The sequence below is a fragment of the Lacerta agilis genome, chromosome 11 (assembly GCF_009819535.1).
Source record: "Lacerta agilis isolate rLacAgi1 chromosome 11, rLacAgi1.pri, whole genome shotgun sequence".
NCBI classification, from domain to species: Eukaryota; Metazoa; Chordata; class Lepidosauria; order Squamata; family Lacertidae; genus Lacerta; species Lacerta agilis.
In genome coordinates, this window is record NC_046322.1 from 38,417,034 (window position 1) to 38,438,285 (window position 21,252).

The 21,252-nt window shown below is 42.7% G+C and overlaps 1 protein-coding gene across 8 annotated transcripts in view; it reads left to right on the top strand.

Moving 5' to 3' along the window:
- Positions 1-13,333, top strand: part of PAM (peptidylglycine alpha-amidating monooxygenase) — a 122,647-nt gene extending 109,314 nt beyond the window's left edge. For 3 of the 8 annotated variants that reach the window (XM_033164213.1, XM_033164219.1, XM_033164217.1), the window contains 5 exons: positions 897-996; positions 5,170-5,223; positions 8,728-8,931; positions 11,105-11,161; positions 12,158-13,333. In XM_033164213.1, coding sequence (XP_033020104.1) covers positions 897-996; positions 5,170-5,223; positions 8,728-8,931; positions 11,105-11,161; positions 12,158-12,339 — 597 coding nt within the window. In that variant the 3' untranslated portion in view covers positions 12,340-13,333. The remainder of the gene's footprint in view (positions 1-896; positions 997-5,169; positions 5,224-8,727; positions 8,932-11,104; positions 11,162-12,157) is intronic. The other 5 variants (XM_033164214.1, XM_033164220.1, XM_033164215.1 and 2 more) reach the window with 4 other exon arrangements.
- The last annotated feature ends 7,919 nt before the right edge of the window (positions 13,334-21,252 follow it).

Below are 21,252 nucleotides of genomic sequence, written 5' to 3' on the forward strand. Positions count from 1 at the left end.
GATGGGAAACAGCATTGCTTATTAAAATCTACATTTGATCAGTTTTAAAGTAAGGATGCAGGCTCCAGTATAATCTAAGATACTTCCCAGTGTTGTGTGTCCTTTCTACTAGTGGCTGGTGTTATCCCTGCTAGGCACAGAGAGAGTTGGTGCAGGGAGAGATTTTATTGTTTAGAAATGGGGAACATGAGCTCTCCAGATGTTGTTCAACTCCACTTCCCATCTCTCACTGCCAGATTAGCCAGTGGGCAGGGATGATTATTATTTGGAGTCCAGCAACATCTGGCAAACCACAGGTTCCCGATCACTGGTCTGTATGAACAGGACCAGCCCACCTTGAGGCAGGGTGAGGTAACTGCCTCAGGCAGCACGGTCCACGGGGGCAGCAGATCCCATTGTTCATCTTTCTTTCCTCATTGTTCCTGTTGTAGATCTTCCCTGACCCCCTTCTTCACTGGCGGGGAAGGGCGTGTCATTTTGGGGTCCGCCTCTGGTGCTGAAATGTCTTGTGCCAGCCCTGCATACTGATTATCATTTTAGCGTTTATGTAGCACTTCTTACATCAGTAATCTTAAGCATCATGATTAGTTTACCAGAGATTGACAGGACAAGATAATGCAGCAGGGCCATGTTGTTTGAATCCTGATGGGTTGTCTGTTGCCATGCAGTTTTGTAGTGAAAAGACTTCACCACAAACCTGCAAATCATATTGCCGTACAATAAGACACCTCTGCTCCATCATTGGACTTTGTGCACCCTTTCACATATTAACAAAGCTTAAAACATTTCCTGAGTTTAATTCTACAACTAATGGTTGAAGAAACAGCTCTAAATTACCTTTTGTATTTTACTGTGATGATCTCCAATTTTAATTCTTTGGCTCTTTACATCGACAGAATTTTGAGATGCCACATGACATTGTCGCTTCCGATGACAGAACTGTGTATGTTGGTGACGCTCACACCAACACAGTGTGGAAATTTGCATCCCCAGAAAGTAAGTTTTGTTTGCCTTCAATCATTTCAAGCATTATTTTCAGGCACATACTATATCAGCGACCCTGCTTTCTTAATCCGTGTTTTAAGAGCATTTCTGCAGCAAGATTTCATAAAAAGGGTTGGACATAGTTTGATGAAGTTCCAAAAAGATACTGTACTGGATTTCTGTGTTTCTAGTTTAGCACAAGGAGACAGCCTGTTTTGGCTGTACCCTAAGCAGTGATGTGTTTTCTAGGAAATTTTGAATCAGAAAATTTTCTGGTGCTTGAAATTGATTGTGATCTGATTTAGTATGTTTATCTGATTTGTATTAGTAAATAAAATTAAGAGTACTTGTGTTAATTTTATGTGCTGAATGTTTGCAGTATTTGTATATTATTACCACCACCACACCACCATCATCAAATTTGTATACCACCCCTTCCTTTAAAGTTGTTTTTATTCATTCATTCATTCATTCATTCATTATTTTACTTATTTTTACTTATTTTTATTTTATTTTATTTTATTTTATTGAATTTATATTCCGCCCTATACCCCCAGGTCTCAGGGCAGTTCACAGAATAAGATTTTGAGGGTTTCCCCCAACCTTCCAGAGCAAATTTGGAAAGGGCACAAGTGAGGCATTGGGAGAGGACAGGAGGAGAAAGTTTTATGGTGCAAAGAAATATCCTTGCTCTAATGAAATTATTTAGTTGGATATCGCTATTTAGTAGGATTTCTCCTGGGGGTACTCAAGGGTACACCGTACTGGCACCCCCCCCCACGTTAAAAGTGTGGCACTTACTGTAACAACTTCATGGTGAGTACCGGCACCTATTTTTGTTTTGGGTTTTTTTAAAAAAAAGCACTAAGTAGAACTAAGATTGGCTGCAACCCACTGATTTTTAAAATTCATTTTTAATTAGTAAGGAGGGATTTAGGACTCGCTTGTCAATTTTTGCCCTTTTAGAGGTTCACCAAGATGGTTTGCAGCATTAAATGCTGTGCTGCCAGGCCTGGAATATTATCCTGTTAGAGATCACTTCATCCCCATCTTGTCCCTCAGCATCTGGCATTTAATGTCCATTGACAAGTCATCTGAGAATGGTAGTCACTCCACTGGCTGAATGACTTAATTTTCACTCTCCTAAGCCACTTTCCCATCTTGTTAGCCTAAATATGTTGCTCCCGCTGGAACATTTGCTGCCACTTGGTCATTAAACCTTCTTGGCTGACAGGTGTCCCCTTCAGTAGCTTTGTGCTTTTTAAAGGTATAAACTCACAAATCATTCGACAGTTCTGTTGTATACTATTTGTTGGGGGTGGTGGTTCCCCCAAGTTTGTTTTACAATCTTGTCCCCCCAAAAAGCATCTGAGGCAGAATACAACCACAATAAATACAGTAAAACAAAGAATAACAACACCAGTCAGAATGAAACAAAGCCAGATGAGATTTATATATTTTAAGTACAAATTGCAAAGCAAACTTGCTTCCCATTTGCAGCATTTTGAGCCACAAATGCAACTGCTTGCTATTACATGCGTGGTTTATATGTCATTTACTTTATTTCTGCTCTGTTTTTGATGCAGAAGGATTCCCAAGGCAGTCTACATAAAATAATAAGACACAATCACGTTAGGGCTGCTTCCGTTCCATTCTGAAATGTCATCCATCACCCCAAATACAGAATTGTGTCCCTTCCCATCCACCCTACCTCCGACTGCTGGTGGTTGGTTGTTTGCTTGTCTCTGCACCCTTATTCCCTCCCCTCTTCCTTTTCAAGGGCGGATTCAGTAGCAATGCCTCAGGTGAGCTGCTGAGCAATGGTTACTTGCATCTGCCATACAGGTGCTCCTGACTGAAGTGTCTAAGAATCTCTGTGGCTGGTTTGGTACCACAGAAAACTGATTATTTCCTCTGCAATGGAATACCCCCAGTTTCACCTTTTTCACTAAGACTAAGGTTTTGGAAAACAGCTCTTGGTAGAGGATGGTGTAAAACATGCAGCAATTCCACGAACAATTCTGTTTTGACCTATGTTTGCAGCAATGAAGATTGACTGACTGACATTCAGAGGGGTGGTCCTGTTGTTCCCAAGAACTGGTCCCATCCCTTAGTTTAGCGGCACATGCAGTTTACAAGTCCCATATTTTCCTCTGTCCACTGAGTGTGAACACACACAAATGTAAATACACATAAGATAATTCAGCACTTGTCACATGACTCCATCCCTTTTGACAGAGGTGGGGAATCTCCAACCTGTAAGCCAGTCTTGGCACACCAAGGCGTCCACTTTAGTCCTCAAAGCAAATTTCCCCAAGCCATACCCGCCCATCAAGTGACATCACTGGTGACATCAGGTGATGGACAGGAGAACAAGTATGCATCCTGCTTTGGCTGCATGCACCTGTCCCCAGCAGGGGACAGGATTGCAAAGCCAAGGCAGCAGGGCTTAGTCAGCTGCTGCACAGGAATAAATTTCTGCTCAGTTCAGGCACCCCAGCAGAGGCTTTCAAACAGTGCTGCTCTGTGCTTTGAAATCCTAACAATTGGAACTTCAAAGTACGGCATCACCTTACAATGTGCCCACCTGTCACATTTGGCCCATGGAAGATAAAATAATCTGGCCAAAGCAGTTTCCCTACTCCTGCATTATGACAGTAACTTCTTATCTGTCTCTTCAGTAAACCCCCTAGATGAGCATCTTTGCCATTCTCATTCAATTCGCTCGGTTTAGTGGCTTTAAAAAGCAAAAGGCTTCTTGTATGATTAAGAGTGTACTCTTCAGCTACAATGGAAAGAATAAGGATGTATGAAGGTAATAAATCTTAATGTCTAAAGGAATGGAGCAGCAACGATGTTATCGGCAGCTTTTCCAAATATATTGATAGTGCCATAATATGTAAGTGTTCTTGCATATTCTTTCTAGGATCTGATGTTAACTAAAGGTTTAGACTGCCAGGGTGTTGCCAGCCAAAGCCTTGGAACCAAAATGCCACTAAGGCTCAGCTTCAGTGGACAGTGTCTGTGCTCTGCAAAGCTGAGTCATTTCTTCCAAGCCATCCACCATGCAAGCCTATGCCAAAGTATTTAACTGGGGATATATTGTGCAAATGAGGGGCAGTTTCTGGTTTTCATGATGTTCATAAATATATCCTGAGCACAGGGCATGGGCTTGCTTGATGCAGAATTTTCAGATGTGGTGAAGTGTACTCCTCTAAGAAAGATGGTGTTTTAACTGAGGAATGGGGAAGATTTGTCCCACAGATCAAATTAGGCCTGCGAAGCCACCAGCCATACATATCCACCTGCCCCACGTGTGATATTGCATGTGGGACACGTAAAGCCTCAGTTGCAGAAGAAACAACCAGAAGCCTTAGAATGCATTCCCTATTTTTCCTCTGAATTCAGCACAGTTTAAATCCAGCACTGAATGCAAGCCCTGCTGGAGCTGGCTCATCTCAGGAGCTTCCTAATGGAGCAGATCCCTGCCAAAAGTGGGGCTTCCATTCAGCACTGACTCTGAATTCAAGCTGTGGCTGCAAAGGAAGAATCAGGAGCATACCTAGAGTATGATGCCATCATGAAATCTCAGGTGGCCTGTGGTAGGTGGGCCAGTTCTGGGTCTGCCCCAGTCTCCGAATCCAGTTTCACCCCCATTTTAACAGATTGGTTTGGTCGCAAGCCATACTTAATCCTGAGGTTACTTATACTGGTTACATGGGCAGAAAACCCTTTGAGTACCTACCTTGAGAGAGAGTACTTAGCTACTGTATCCCATAGATTTTGCATATACAGTGGTACCTCTGGTTACGAATGGGATCCATTCTGAAGCCCCGTTCGTAACCTGTGACATGCGTAACCTGAAGCGCCATGTGTGCGACGCGATTCGACGCTTCTGCGCATGTGCGAACCGTCGAACCCGGAAGTAACGCGTTCCGTTATTTCCGGGTTCGGCGCGTTCATGACCCGTGTTGTATGCATCCTGAAGCATTCGTAACAAGAGGTATGACTGTATTGCCAATTAAGACCAGCCCTGCTAATCTTCTAAATTGTGCAGGATTGTAAAGGCAATTGTGTGTCACAAATGGTGGCCATTACGACCTCTTATGAATCACACACATCACAAGCCCTTAAAACTGTTTTTGTGTATGTGTTTTTTTTGTTTTTGTTTTTTGTTTTTTGCAGAAATGGAGCATCGGTCTGTTAAGAAGGCTGGGATTGAGGTACAGGAAATAAAAGGTTAGCCTTGTCTCAGTTTGACTGCCTTGGGGGGGAAATGTGATGGCCTTGTATTACTATAAACAAGATAAAATATTTTTAGGTGATCTTCCTCAACTTAATAGTCACTATGGATTCCATGTGCAAATAGCTGTCTGGAAAGCACTTGTGTAAGCAAATTAAAACTAAATACGAAAGCACTAAGAGTTATGGCGAGTCTCCTTATGCTAAGGAAGGTAGAGCTCAGGCAACTGACAGCAATGATCTTAGGAATTCCTATTTATGGGCTTCTTTAACAAGGCAAGAAAAGAAAGTCTGAATCTCTTTAATGTTTTAAATATTTCCTAAAATACGATTTAAAAAAAATGGGCCATGCTTTCAGATATCAGTGTATACAAGGTTGAATCTTGGTAAAATGATGCCCTGTGTGAGGCCAAAATTTGGCCTCATGCCTCCTTCCCGAAGCAAGCACTTACTGGGCTTGGGGAAGGAGGCAGGAAGGTGACCTCTTGGTTCAGTGGCCTGAGTGGGGGAACCAGTTGTGCTGCCCTAAATCCACCTCTGAATGTACATATAAGCTAATCAACATCGCCATAAACAACACACATACATGCATTTTAAAGCAGAGAAACCCAAATGCCCCCCACCCAAAACAACTTAATGTCTCCTAACTCCCAGTGAGAAGAATGAGGAGATGTTCAAAGTACATTTGCACTTGAAAACAAGAATTTTGAGTACTGCCACTGGGGAATGTGGGAGAGATGATGCTGGAGGTGCCACCTACTGTTTCTCTAAATCCCCCTCCCCCCCAACTTAAAAGTGGTTTGTTTTCTTAACAATACAGTCGTACCTTGGAAGTCGAACTTCCAAAACGTTCGGAAACCAAAGTGTGACTTCTGATTGGCTGCAGCCAATCAGAAGCCCCGTTGGAGGTTCGGGTTGCAAAGAACATTCACAAACCGGAGCAGTCCGGGTTTGCAGCGTTCAGGAGCCAAAACGTTCAAGAACTAAGCTGTTCGAAAACCAAGTATGACTGTACAATCATTTGCAACTTTACGAGGTAGCTTTGTAAATGATTCAATTATATTGAAAAGATTCAGGATAGATTAGGCTAATGAAAGTAAATGAAAAGGAGTCTGAGAATTCGGCCTTGTGGATGAACACTCTTTGCAACCAGTGTTGGCTGTAGTAGTGGTTAGTGGGACAGTTACTGAGAGGGAGATAGGCGAGGCAGAGGGAGCTCAGTGTGCTGTAGTTTCAGCAGCGAAGCCAGTCTTATGACCCCACACTGCACCCAGCACCCTGCTTCTTACTCTCGTCTCTTGGTAACTGGCAGTGATGCTGGGCACTGGGAAGCCAGAGCTGAGCAACACCATCCCACGGACTGCTACTGATGAGTTGACTGCATTTGAAAGCTACCAAGCAACATCTTTTTCCAAAACTCCCCCCCCCCCCCGGTCACCCTTTTCAAGAAACCGCATTAGCGCACAATGCATGGCAGGGCTGAAATCTCATGAGGACAGACATCTTGTGAGATTTGGCCGTTCCTGTGTTGCCCAGCTGCGGCAGCCAAAGGCCACCTTCTGTACTAAGCGGAATTATTATGCCAGGATGAGAGTTGCCAAAGCGACCCTTCGCAACAATGAGCTTTGAAATTCCATTTTATCTGTGAACTCACTGAGTAGTTGAAAGCTCAGTTATAAAAATTGGATTGTTGAGGGACCTTAAGGTTGCAAAATTGTCGTGAGGATAAATAAGCCATACATTTCTTTTGGCACACAAATAATGGATTTAGACAAATAGCTTTTCCTCCAGGTGTTGGAATCTGGCTTGTTCAATGAGCCTTGACTTTGGAGTCCATCATGTATCGAACTGCTTCACACAAACCGCATTTGTCCATGCATAGCAACTGCAAAAGTCAATGACTGCCTGGGAGGAGGGTGCATGTATTGTGTGTGTGTGTGTGTGTGTGTGTGTGGTCACATCTATTAAAAAGTGATCTAGAAGTTGCTGGTCCTATAAGACATGATGCACATGAAAGCACATGCAATTGATTGCAGCATGGTCTATTTTGCTTGTCTTTCATCTGAAAGTTATAATTCCTGTTCCTTTCCTTCTATGGCAACCAATCTTTCAGCATGGTCATCTTGCACTTGCTGCTAATTATTGTTTTACAGGAGGCTTCTAGGTGGCAGTGACTAGTGGAGATGACAACTTCTGCAGGAGTCAGCGGACAGAGCTCAGAGCTTTGTTGGAAGATCTGCTGCCCCCCTGCCTCCTACAAAGGCTCTGCTTGTGAATGAAATGGCAGGGGGGCTGTTCAGACTCCTGAAACCTGACCCTTTTATCAGAGCTATTTAATTTTAATTTTAACCTTTATTCTCTCCCCCTCCCTGCTCATCTTTGTTATCCCTTCCCCTCTTAAGGATTAGTTAGGGACTTTTCTGGGGGACTTTACATAGTTAAGGTTAGGACCTTTTGTGGCTTAGTTCCTGCAAGAAAAGCCTGCGTGGTTGGTCCAAAGCCACCTGAGGGAAAAAGAGGTGTTCCTTTGGGCAGTAGTCGTGGCTCAGTCTGTTTTGCGCCACCTGGGCAGTAGTGGAAGCCTTGGCCAGAGTTTTTTTCTTTGCATCTAGAGAAGAGGCTGCAGAGGCTATCGCACTGAAGCAAAGCCGTTCTGCTTCACTAGCGGAACCAGGCCGCAGAGCTTTGCCTGCTCTGAGGAGGTACTTTTGTTGCCTACTGTTCCCAGAGGGTGGGCAGACATCGTACCCGAGACCAGGAACTCAGAATGGTGGTCAGCCCCCTCCCTCCCTTTCGAAGACTCTGCTAGTCTGGGCCCTTCCTCACCACACTGGGAGGCAGAGGCGCCATCTTCAGAAGTACACTGAGGGGGCCTGACACAACGTCCTGACGTCACGCAATATCCTGACGTCACTCTGCACTTGGCTTGGCATTCAGCCTCAACAATGGGGGCCCCCAGCCCCCTTTCAAAAAGGTTGAGGGGGCCCAAAGAGCCTTGGCCTCCTGGAGCTGGCACGCCTGCTGGGAGGTCAATGTCACAACCCCATCAGGATGCCTCAAAGCTGTGAGCCCTGTATTTATGCCCTTGGGTATGTTTCCTATGGTAACTGGGAGGGGCCCTGGAAAGGTTTGCAGAATAGGTTTGGGGCCTTGTTGAGTCACAGATGAGGCAGTCCTTGGCCCAGGCCCAGGAGGGTGGTGCCCACAGTCCATCTGGTTGCCGCTTCACGATGGTAGGGGAAACAAGGGCAAGTGAGAGCACAAGTAGGTTATCTGTAAGGCAGGGGGTGGCAGCTCCTCCAAAGAAGCTCTGAGCTCTGCCTACTGACTCTTGCAGAAAGGAAGCACCACTGGTGATCAGTGCCATCCTCCTTAAACAGAAATTCACATCCCCCCCCCCCCCATTTTTTAATACATGAAGTGAACTCCCACATTCCCATGGAGTCCATATGCATGGCGTGAAAAACCTCATCTTTGTTTATTCTCCTTCTTTTCTTAAAGAAGCAGAGGCTGTTATAGAAGCCAGACTGACAAACAAACCCATGTCAAAGGAATTGTTAAAGAAAGAAGAAAAGCACCCCGTGGTCCAGCAGGCCAGCACCGGAGTTTCTGTTGTCCTTATTACGACGCTACTAATTATTCCAATCGTCGTCCTTTTGGCAATTGCAGTATTTATCCGGTGGAGAAAGACAAGAATCTATGGAGGTAATTAGCTAACTCTTAAATTGGTAACAACAATCCTTTTTCATGTCCAAAACCTGCATGGAACCAGCACAATAAAACTGTGTGAGATGCTTATTTCCCCACTACTGTGCAGCAGTCATATTTGGGCAGACAAAAGTAAGATGTGCCATGATCCCTGTATCTCTGGCTTTCTTGGTTTGGAAAGTGGCTTTTTATGTTCCTTTCTTTGCAGTTCGGATTAAATTTACTTGCAGTACTTTAGCAGGGGGCAGTGTTTTGTTTTGTTTTGTTTTACTTTGTGAGTCCGTAAAGATTGGGATGTTCAAAATGGTAGCTGAAGAAAGCGCAGCCAATTATGGAGTGGTCTTGCTGTCTTTTGTGCTGGCTCTGAATAAGATCTCTCTCCTCTGGATGTCTCCAACTTACTCTTTAGAATCCGTCTGGGCCTCCCTTGATGTGGAATTCCTTCTGTATGTGCTAAAACAAATAACCATTTGCTTCCTTTTCTTAAATTTCTATAATTTAATGCTTGCAAATAGCCCAGAATAACATCACCCATTAACTTACCCATCATAGATGTATGTTCAACAGAGGCAGCAGCAGCAGCAACATTTTATCTGTTCAGAGTAAAGACCAAGTGTTAAGACCTATCCATCAGCTAACTCCGTAAACAAAGCCATGCAATAATTGCAAGGAAACCTTCAAGTGGGATTCTGAGTGCAGAAGGGACAGGAAGAAGGCATGCTTTACCCTTCTCCCATCCTCAGTTTCTACACTCTGCATCAACTTTCCATGGCCTTTCCCATCTCGTTCATAATGAGGAATTGGTTTAGAGCAGAATAGAGGAGGAAGGAAAGGAAAGAGCTTCCTTTAATGGCGTCTGCTCAAAGTCTACCACTACCACCACCACTGAAAAGCTGTTTGGCTTTACTAAATACTTGCTAGGGGGCCTTATTACATGCATTTGCTAATAATATGTAAATAACGGAGGGGACTTTTCACATTATCTCAGGTAGAACTTGCACCTGTTCCTCATTTTGGCCCATTCAGGATGAGGGCAGAGCTCGTTGCCTTGCTCTTTTTGATATTGTCACTTATCCAAATCTGATCAGCTGTACTGTCATGCCGTTCTGACTTCATGGCCCCTGTTGCAAAGGTGGCTAACCTGGGGTCCTCCAGATGCTGTTAAGAGTACAGCTCTCATCATCCCTGACTATTGGGAGTTGTAGTTCAACAGCATCTTGAAAACTCCAGGTTAGCTACCTCTTCCTTATTAGCTGGATCACATCAGGAAGAACAACTCTTATTTGTTGCTTAAAAACTGTCAAAGCAGCTGCCAAGAGACAGTGAACAGAAATTGTTCAAAATGGTACAAAAATTGCAGTGGGTTTTCTTTGCGGGGGGTGGGGGGTGGGGGTGGCTTTCAGGGACTATTTAGTGTACTTGCCCCATGTTCATCTGCAACAACTTGGATTTGCTCTAGTTTTTAGCTCCTGTAAGCTTAGGAAGTATAGTTTTCACATGGGAAACATTTTATAAATACAAGAAGCAATTCTGCAAGTAGGATATAGCTCAATATATAAACAATGCAACACACGGTGTTTCCAAACAAGTGCTACTATGTAGTTTTGCCCTATGGATATGACTCTTCAAAAGGGAACATTGTTGGAAATATTTGAATTAATGTTTTGAATTAAGGTTTTGAAAGGCTAGCTTGGTTTCACTAAGTTTGTCTAGTTTATGATAGATTTAATTAGAGCTTTAAGATTGTAGAAAATGTAACTTGAAAAAAGAGACATTGCACATACTTTTGAAAACCAAGAAATCTTTAATAAACATGTTTAAAAAAATAAAGTAATTTTAAGGGAAATCACTTTAAGAACTTATTTCATTTTCTCAGTGGGGCAAATCCAGATTCCCCACTGGAATCTTTTACAGTCTAGGGTGATATGTGAAAGTAAAATGCTAATAGTCAGCAGCAGAACAGAATCATTTACAAATAGTGTTGTTACTTTTCAGCTGCAGACACAGCAAAACCACCAAGGCCCAACAGAGACTTTGCCATTTCAATTCCATTTCTCTTCCACATAGCTTGATTTGCACAAATCTTGCTTTATTTTCTGGTGTGTGTTGATAATATAATTCTGCTTGAGGGTGCTTGCTCCTGATGTAGCAATATGTCTCATTTTTATAGCTGATGCCGAACATAAACTTGATTCAAGTTCAGGGGGAATCCTGGGCAAATTTAGAGGTGAGTAAAGGGAAAGCAAAGACCAAGGATGAGGGCATGAAATAGTCCGGGCACTGTAGCGACACCACATCATTTCCGCTCCTCGTACAAGACTTGAACATGATGTCTATTGTGAGAACCTTTCATAAGCTGGTTTTACAGCCAATTGGGGCTGGAAAGCAGGACATAAACATAGCCCTTCATTTACAATCTAGTGTTACACTCCTAAGAAGTCAGAGACCTGTGAAAGAATAATAAATGTTTTTATTTTTAATAAAAGATCCATGAAAGTATATGCTCTATGTGTTTATGGACTCTTGTGAGAGATATTCCCAGATGAATCTAGCAAGTGAGCGTTGCATTGATTCTCTTCGTTAGATGTTAAATGCCTGCCTGCCTGCCTCCTACCTGGTACAAATTGTCTGTCCTCTGCTAATGAATTTGGCAGCTATTCCTTATGAGAATGCTGTAGTGATAGTGTTAAGTCTTCCCCTTATCTACCATGTTAAGCCTCGGGGAGCGGCTGATTTGGTTTGATGAGGAACACAAGAGTGTTCCTAGAGACACAGAACAATACTAAGAAATTGATCTTCTGCAAATCTTCCCTTTATATAAAGAAGAAAAATAATGAGTGCAATTATTTCTGTCAGCCGAAGTTCAAAATAACCCCCGAGTTAACTTTAAGCGGGGGTGGGGGGGGGGGTCAGAGAAGAGGATGGAGGCTATTATAGCTAAGAGAGCCAATCCTGTATTGTGACTATGTCATGCCTCTCAAGGAAAGTCATGATGGGGAAAATGTACAGAATTGAAGATATCGGCTGATTCTGACAGGCAGATCAGAGGACTTTATCCTTGAGTCACTTTATACTGACCTCAACAGGTTTTCCAAGAAGCTGGTGCTCTTGAACGAGCACAGCTGCCATCTCAGCAAATCAAAAAGCAGTATAATCCAAAGTAGCAACTTGTGGGAATAATGGGCACATTGAACACTTTCTTAAAGCACGTTTCCACTTTCAGGGAAAGGTGGTGGAGGCCTCAATCTTGGGAACTTCTTTGCAAGCCGCGCAGGCTACAGTCGAAAAGGATTTGACCGACTTAGTACGGAAGGGAGCGACCAAGAAAAAGATGAGGATGATGCCACAGATTCAGAAGAGGAAGATGCTGTTCCTCACCCTCCAGCGATACCTCCATCTTCCTGAAATTGGCCTTTGATTTCTACATTGTATGACTCTACAAAGATTGCCGGATTTAGCACGTTTTAAGATTTTGTGTATTTAATTGTTAAACTGTACTAGTCCTTTGTGCGACTGTACACAATTCCCCCCCCCCTCCCTTTGGCTTCAGTTTGGTTTTAGAGTGTGACCATTTCATACCAGTGCCATTGTCTTCTGTGAACCTTTTAATAAAGCAGAACAATCCCATTTTAATTGCAGTAATGATTTTGAAAGTAGTAGTATCTGCTCATTTCAGTTAGGGACCTTCTCTATATTTGTAAATAAGTCCCAGCCTCTGCTTTAAGAAAACATTTTTTTTTTCAGTTCCAATTTTTTCTTTTGTGCCTTTTCACGTTCAATGCCCTTAACCTATCACAGAACAGAGAGAATTTAGTGCCACAATGAAACAAAGCTGCTAAAACTCCTATTTTTTAAAGAAAAATCACTAGCATTCTGTTGCTTTGAGGGAAAGATTTTTAAAGCCTCTATTTAAAACGGTTTTTCTTCTTCCTCGAGAATTTGTGTGTTTCCAGGATGTCTTATTTTTAGATGGTTATACTGTTAGAACACTATTTTCAGAAGCTGAATGTAATTTGTGTAATAAAGTGTTCGCAGAGCATTAGCTGTCAGAGTGTACTTTGGAATTTTTGCATTGAGGTGGGAGAGGGGAACGGTTCTTTGTATGCAACTTTTTGTAAGCCAATACCTCAAACCACTTAATATCAGTGCAAAGTTTTATCACTGCTTTCTACTAGCAGTGGGGAGGGAAAGGAAACCAAAGTGTTATTTTGTATGAAAGATGGAAGATGTTTTGTTACATGACAATTTTTTTGGGTTTTTTTAAATGCAAAACTTAAAAACCTAAAACTAAATTTGCATTACATGTATAAAAATCAAGCGTTGGTTTTTAAAGAAAAATCTGGCCTGTATATCCAAACTTCAGGGTATGTACTCAAATAAAACATTGTCAGAGCTAAGAGGAAACCTGTGTCTCAACTTGCATAAAAATAATTTTATTTTTGCACATTTCCTTCCCCAATCATAAAGTACAGTCCTGGTTACAATAGCATGAACACACCGTTTCCACACTTGGTGTTTGTAAAGCCATTTGGAGTGTTCAAAGTGTTTTATATATATATAAAAAGTCTACAACCCTTATAGCAACCTTCCAAAGTAGGTCATAATTATGCCCATTTTATAGATGGGAGACAGGCTGGAGAGGAGTGCTTTGCCACGAGGCCTCCTGTCGAATCCATAGCAGATGGCACAACTTGAAGTTGCAGTGTAATCTCTGCTGAGTTCAATTAGACGTAAGTGTGCATAGCGGGGATGGGAAGCCCTTGGACTCGCATCTTCCATCAACCCCTGACAGCATAGCCAATCAGAGATTAGGGTAGTTGCAGCCCCATCAGCATCTGCTGCGGTAAGACGGCAGTCTCTGTTTCTTAACTGCCATGCTATATTAGCTGTAATATTTTATCCCTAATGAAGATTTACTACAATGCATCTGACAGAACATGACAATGGTAATTCAGATACATCGGCCAAATTCCATTTGATGAATAAAAACATGAAACGTACCCCCCCCCGCCACTGCCCATTTAGTAACATTAACATCTTCTGAGAAAAGGTGGCTACGTGCAGGAAACTCGACATGGTTCCTTTGAGAGGGACTGCTTCGTCGGTGAGACATTTTCTTGGAGCAAGCAAAAGCAGGCATTGCTAACTTCTCTAGCTATCACATAGTATAAACAGGTTTAAGAAAAATGTTTTTTTTTTAAAAAAATGGCATTCTGTTGATAATTAAATTCATTGAAACAAAAAATACATAACTTAATAATAATAATAATAATAATAATAATAATAAAGAATTCATTTATTAATTCATTCCCCGCCCATCTGGTTAGGTTTCCCCAGCCACTCTGGGCAGCTCCCAACAGAATAATAATAATAGTAACAATAACAAAGCAATAAAACACCAAACATTAAAAAAAAACTTTCCTAAACAGGGCTGCCTTCAGATGTCTTCTAAAAGTCAGATAGTTGTTTACTTCCTTGACATCTGATGGGAGGGCGTTCCACAAGGCAGGCGCCACTATTGAGAAGGCCCTCTGTCTGGTTACCTGTAGCTTCACTTCTCGCAGTGAGGGAACTGCCAGAAGGCCCCCGGCGATGGACCTCAGTGTCTGGGCAGAACGATGGGGATGGAGACGTTCCTTCAGGTATACTGGGCCAAGGCCATTTAGGGCTTTAAAGGTCAGCACCAACACTTTGAATTGTGCCCGGAAACATTTCTAGCAGACAAGCATTCAAACACAAAATCTGTAACTTCGCATCTATAACTATTCTAAATAGAACTTGTTAAATTAGCAAATATTAAAATATGCATGTTACTAAATATCCCCCCAGTAACACAGATGTGTCTATTGAATCCTGCATTCTATTATTTTAATGCATGAAGAGCTCGAGTTTGGACATCAGTGAGAATGGAAAAATGGGTACTCGTTTCCATAATAGGAACCAAATCCAAGAATATGTGGTTATATAGTGCCTAGACATATAAAGTCTGTTAAAGTCTCGCATCTACCTAAGAGGTAGCAAACTTGGTGCTCTCCAAATATTGCTGGATGACCAATGGTCATGCTAGCTGAATCTGATGGAGAGAACTGTGTTTGTTACCCCTATCTACAGGATTCAGATTGAACAAATCATATTTGTAGCATGAAATGCGTAACAGAAGGGTACAAAATTAGGTGCAGACGGGTGCATAATAAATGTGGAAAAATATCTGGAATACAAAAAAGAAGATGGCGATTGTTTATATGTGGCTTTTGGACTCAGCTCGTCAAAGGGGAAGGGACTGTATACTGGAGAAATATGGACTTAAATCCTCACAGAGACACTGCTTGCTTGGATTTATCTTGCCTGTTGGAATATATCAGAGGCTGTGAAAAGATTGGAACGCGAAAACAAAGGATGATAGTTAAGATGAGACACCTCCGAAATTTGAAGCATGGGAAGCCATTAAACAAAACTAAAATAATAATAATTCAGTTGATTTAGAACTTTTTTTATTTGCTAATTGGATAAATAATTTGGAATGTAATTTGGAATGTTTCATGTGATTCTGTTGTATTGGAAACCCTAATAAACATGATTTGGCAAAAAAGGGGTACAAAATTAAGCAGGAACCCATGTACCTTTTGAGGAGCAGATCGAACCCAGTGTGAAACCCAAGACGTCTCCAAAGACCTCAGCACCAGGAAGTTACCTGAAGATGTTCCAATTACATGGAATTGCCATCCTAACTAAGCAGCTGTCCTTACCACCAAGTATCATTAGGTGGAAATTGGTTCTTTGGGAGGCATCTCGATTCAGTAGTGCTTTCCAATTAAGCAATGTTCCAGGGTAGTTCATCAGAATTTATAGATCAATGCAGCATATCGGAGCAATGCAGAATAGTGTCTCTACTCCATTTCCTCAGCATAGTCTACAGGTGTTTCTTCCGGCTGCCATGTCCAGGTCACTCTTCTGACACTCGTTCTTGAAGCCCAAGATCATGGCTGCAAAGCAGCTAGGTCTGAAAGGCCACGGGAAACAATAATAGTGTTGATATTGTTGCATGAAAGCTTGGGTGATATAAACAGAATGTCAAGGCGTCCCACATTTCCTTCTTGCTGCTCTTGGAAGGTTAGCACTGGAGAGGAGCGCAGAACATGGCAAATCTTTATAGACCTTTTTCTATGGAAGAGTAGAAGAACCATCTTAACAGCTACAGTTATTTGGGGGGTGGAGGGGAAGAGAGAAGAGAGAATAGTAGAAAAAAATAGAAAATCACTTCTCACGCACTTACACTGGTGAGTACAATACAATGCCAGCTTCTCTGGTGGTGCTGCCCTCCACCTGGTCTTCAGCCCCAATTCCCTACATCAGAAGATGTATGCCAGAGTTGGGGAACATGTGGCTCTCCAGATGTTGGACCACTGTCCCCATCATCCCTGACCAGTGGCCATGCTGATGGGAGCTGCTGTCCAACAACATTTGAAGGGTCTTGGGTTCTCCACCCCTGATTTATGCCTGATAATAAGGAGAGCTTTCGGTCTGTGCAGGTGCTTGCCAAATCCTGGGGGATTGGGCTGATCCATAATGGGCTGTAATCTTTTTTTTCAAGAAATGGGAAGTAAATATGACCGAAAAGCAGAGTAAAAAAAAATGCTTTAAATAAATAGTAGAATGCATGCTGTCACAAAACCGTACCTCTCTGTATTGCAACTCAAAAATGTATTATTGTATCCAACTCAGAAACTTGATTAATGCACCAAATTTAAAATGATTACAGAGGAGTGCAACTGTTCCAAACAGCATCTCATTTCTCAGTGTCAAAAGCCATTTATTTCAGCGTGCCTAACTCGCATTGGATAGAATATGTAATAAAACTGTCATTTCCGAGATGGCAAAGCTAATCTCTCCCTCTTCCCCACCCCCACCCGCCATCTAACTCTTAAAACTTGCAATCAGGATCACATTTTGTGACACAACCGATTTCGAGAAACCATTTCCTTAATTTTGCTATTGAGGCTGGTATTCAACTTAAGTGTTACTCAGAGTAGACCCATTGAAATTAATGAAAATGACTAAATTTGGACCACCAATTTCAACAGGTCTACTCTGCTGAGTAAAACTTAGTTGAATACTCCCCTAAAATTGTATTTTCTAAATTCATTTTAGCCTTAACATTAGTAGCCGACTATTCTGTATATAAAAGCTGTATTCCAAGGAAAGTCGATATGGGATTACAGCCTTGCAGCAAAATCCAAACCCAAGAGCCACCAGATTTTAGTACGTTTGGACAGTAGTGGAACTTCATGCTCCGGCACCGGGGGCAGGGAGCAGGCGGGGCGGGGCTGGCACACATGCTGGGGGCGGGGTGCGCCGCCTGCAGGGGTGTGATGCGCGGGTGGGGGCAGCCACGATTTAACCCCGCCAGGATCACACTGCCCCGGGCGGTGTGCTCCCATCACTCCCCTTTCCTCCGCCCCTGCATTTGGAGTAGGTGAAAGTGGCAGATCCAGGGTTATGCCAGCATAAATTTCCCATCTCAATTCAGCCAGGGGCACAGCAACTCCCTCAATCAGGCTCCATTGATGCTAGTGTTAAGGGCATTCTGGGGCAAGGAAATACAGCTGCTCCAAACCTCTTTCAGCCCAGGTGACTTGACAACTTGGAACTTACTCTGGCAAAAATAGTGGTGTAAATCAAACTAGACTTTGGAATAAGGGTAACTTGCAGCAGTTTCCTAGTATACGTTCATTTAATACCGGTAATCAGGAACTGTATCCATATGGGCTCACAGACTGAAAAATGTCCTTGCTGGTGACATTCTTGCTAGTTGATCAGCGCTGCCAACTATTAGCAATCTTTTATAGATGGCTATCAAAGAACCGGAAAGAACAACCACCAGTTCACTATTTTCCAGTAACTGATCTGTGGACTTGTCACCTTCCAACCTATTTTATTTTATTCAAGTATTGCATTTCACATTGTTAAGAAATCTGTTGCAAAGCATCTTCTATGTGGTCTGTTAATCTCTCCAAATATATAAAACTACACAAACCTAGCATTTATATTAAGGTTCATATTTTGGTCTTGCATATTCGTGCAGCAAATCGCATATTGCTTCCAAACATGAGCTTGCCCCCCTTCTGTTTTGGTTTTCTCCTGTGTCTCTTTACATCCATCACCACTGCCTGTTGGACAGCAGGGCAGATCCTTTTGACAGCTGCCCACTCTCCTGGTTGTGCAGAACATCAGAAAAAAAGATGTTAATTATCTCTGGGAATGGCATAGAACTTACCGTATTTTTCCATGTTAAAGACGAGGTGCCCCCATGCATAAGATGCCCCCTATTTTGGGGGACTCTGATTTAAGAAAATGGGGGGCGATGTATCTGTGTATAAGATGCCCCCCAGTTTTTGAAATTTTTTTTTAGGGGAAAACCCAGTCTTATACACGGAAAAATACAGTATTTTTCTTTTAAAAATATGTTTAAAATCGGGGGTCGTCTTATACACGGATAGTGCAGGGGGGAGGGGCAATTGGTTGCAGCCGCGAGCAGGAGATTGTCTGCAGCTATTGGGCAGTTGATTGGTGGCCATAGCAAGGGCTGTTGTCAATTGGCTTCCCCTGTGGCAATTGGGCAGGCGATTGGCGGCTTTCGCGCCACTTGAAATATTAAGCATTGTTCAGTCGGGTGAGTGACTTTCGGCAATCCCCCCTCCAAAAAAGCTGAACAACTCTGGGCAAAAAAGCTTAACCACTGTACAACTCTTGACAATCTCCCCCTATTTTCTTAATTTGGAGTCCCCAAAAACAAGGGGCGTCTTATACATGAGGGCGTGTTATACACAGGAAAAATACGGTAATCCCTCAATATGTCCTTCCACTCAGAGCTAACAAACTCTCATGCCTATGTTCTTTTCCAAAACATAGGCATATGGTGTTTCACACCTCACTCTCCTTCCTTGCGGTATCTTGTTGTGGGCGACTGGGGCATAGGATTGACTGAAATGTATGCATTCGCTTTCATGAATACACAAACATGCTCTTTCTCTGTGCAGTCGGATTTGTTCGACCAAAGTGAGTGAGTGACACCTAGTGGTTAAGAATAAAAGTAGCCAAGTAGGTTTTTATATGTACCGCTACCATATGCTCTGTATGCAGAAGATTGTGTTTCCCAATTTCCAGCACCTCCTGTGACAAGTAAAGTCTTCTGCCTGAACCACCTAAGAACTGCTGCCAGAAAGTATTGGGCCACATGAATCAAGGGACTGCTTCAGTGTAAAGCAGCTTTATATCTTATACGGTGAATATCAAGCAAACTTGGCATAGGTCTCCCTCTGTTCTTCCCCAGTCCTGTTTCAGTGCTTGGGTGGGGGTTTAGGATACAGTCCTCACCTTTTGGGGGGCAGCTGAGCAACTGCTGTATGCAGAGTCCCACTGCTCATGCTAGTGGCGTAGCGGTGTTTGCATCAGCTCCAGGCTGCTACAGGAAACAGTGCCAGATCAGGCCCCTGAGCTTAACTTGCTAATAACCGGACTGCCTTAGGAACAAGTAGATCCTTGCCAGCCTACGTCTGCCCCCCGCACACCCCATATTAAGAGGGCTTACACTGGGCATCGTCAGTGCGGGAGGGGGAAGTAGAATTAGAGTGTTCCAGAGAAAGACACAAGAGGCTAAAGGTTCCATTGCTTTCCATTCATTCTCCCTCTCCATCTGGGACACTTGTGTTTTCCTCACCCTTTCTTGTCATGATTTGCTTGCTGCACCTCGACATGGTGGTGGAGAAAAGTGAAAAGGAGGGTGAGACGGAAAATGCTGCTTATCAGCTAGTAAGCAGGTAAAAGAAGCTTAGCTGGAAGAAAAGAAAAGGAGCCAGAGACAGTGAGAAGAGCAGAAGGTGTGTGAGGCTACCTATGTACCTCTCCCTATGTAATCCTTTTGCTCAGTTCCCTCCCCCCTCTGTCCAGTGAATGTAGTGAAACTGTGCAAAAGAAGACAAAGAAAGAGACATGCACAGATCATTATCCCCAAATTGCTGTCAGAAGGGACTGGGAGAAAGAAGCCTGGCAGTGCAGTTCATGCTGAATACTGCAGGCCACGGGTCACTATCTGACTGTTTTATTACAACAACCCCAAACTGTTGTTCAAAAGTATGATACTCCTACTGCAGACTGGACTGAATCTGAGAAAGTAAGTTTACCAGAACCCTGCACTCTTATCCACTGTTGTTTTCACCTCCCATTGGGGGGAGAAAGCAATTTACTGCCCCTATTGCAAAGTGGGAGAGGGAGGCAGCACCGAGATCAGATTCAGTCGCAATGTTATGCACTATTAATACTGGGGGTCAGAGGTGGGGCTGGGGCTTGTTTGGACTCTACGTTTCTATGACTCCTGGTCAAACATCCCCCATACATCTTGGGTTGCAACAATGGTCGACCTGCTTGAATTACCCCTCAGTCCACCTCCAATGTGAATCCTGAATTCAGTTGAATGCAGAATGCAGGTGTGTGTCCTGACAGCGTGTACTTTTAAATGTCAAGCTAAAATACACACATTTCCCCACATGAAGTGACAGCAGAGACTTCTGTCTTTTATATTATCAGAATTGAGCAAAACGCACATATCTAGGACAGACTTCACAACATTTTGTGGCAGAGCCCCACTTATTAGAGGTTTGTGAGGTGTTGCCTTTAGTCCGTTTGCTGAAAAAATTACAGATTGCTAGAAGTTTGTCCAGAACTCACGATGCACTGTTATATCTGTTATAATCAAAGTTTACTTTAAGGTAAACTGTGCTTCAAGTAGAAACCATGTTAGCTGAAGAGAAGTTATGTTAGCTGTTCTGGCACAAGCTGCTCATCTCTCTAGAGCTGGTGAAATTACTGGTTGAGAAACAAGACTTCATTGGCTTCCTAGAAATTTTCAAGTTGCTTCTGGTGGGCTTAATTAGATCTGTCAGAATTTACATGTCAAAGTTACTGCAGAAACACTAAAGAACCCCCACTGACAGTATCAAGTGGTACAATCCAGAATAGGGAAAACTAGGCCATTATATGAATGTATGTCTTCCATTTCCTCCCCTGAAGTTATATAAAAACCCACCAGGTGGCACAAGTCAGACAGTAAACAACATTTAGCTAGTGATAAAGCTTACAGAGGTCCTACAATAAAGAAACTGTATTTAAAGAAGATCATGGAGATTTGCATATTCCAATTAAGTTTTGACGGCGAAAACTTTCAGAAGTCGCAGGGGCTTGTGTTGTACTCTGAAGTCAAATTATTATTTTTTGACTTACTAGTCGCTTACTGTAAAATATTAATAATAATAATAATAATAA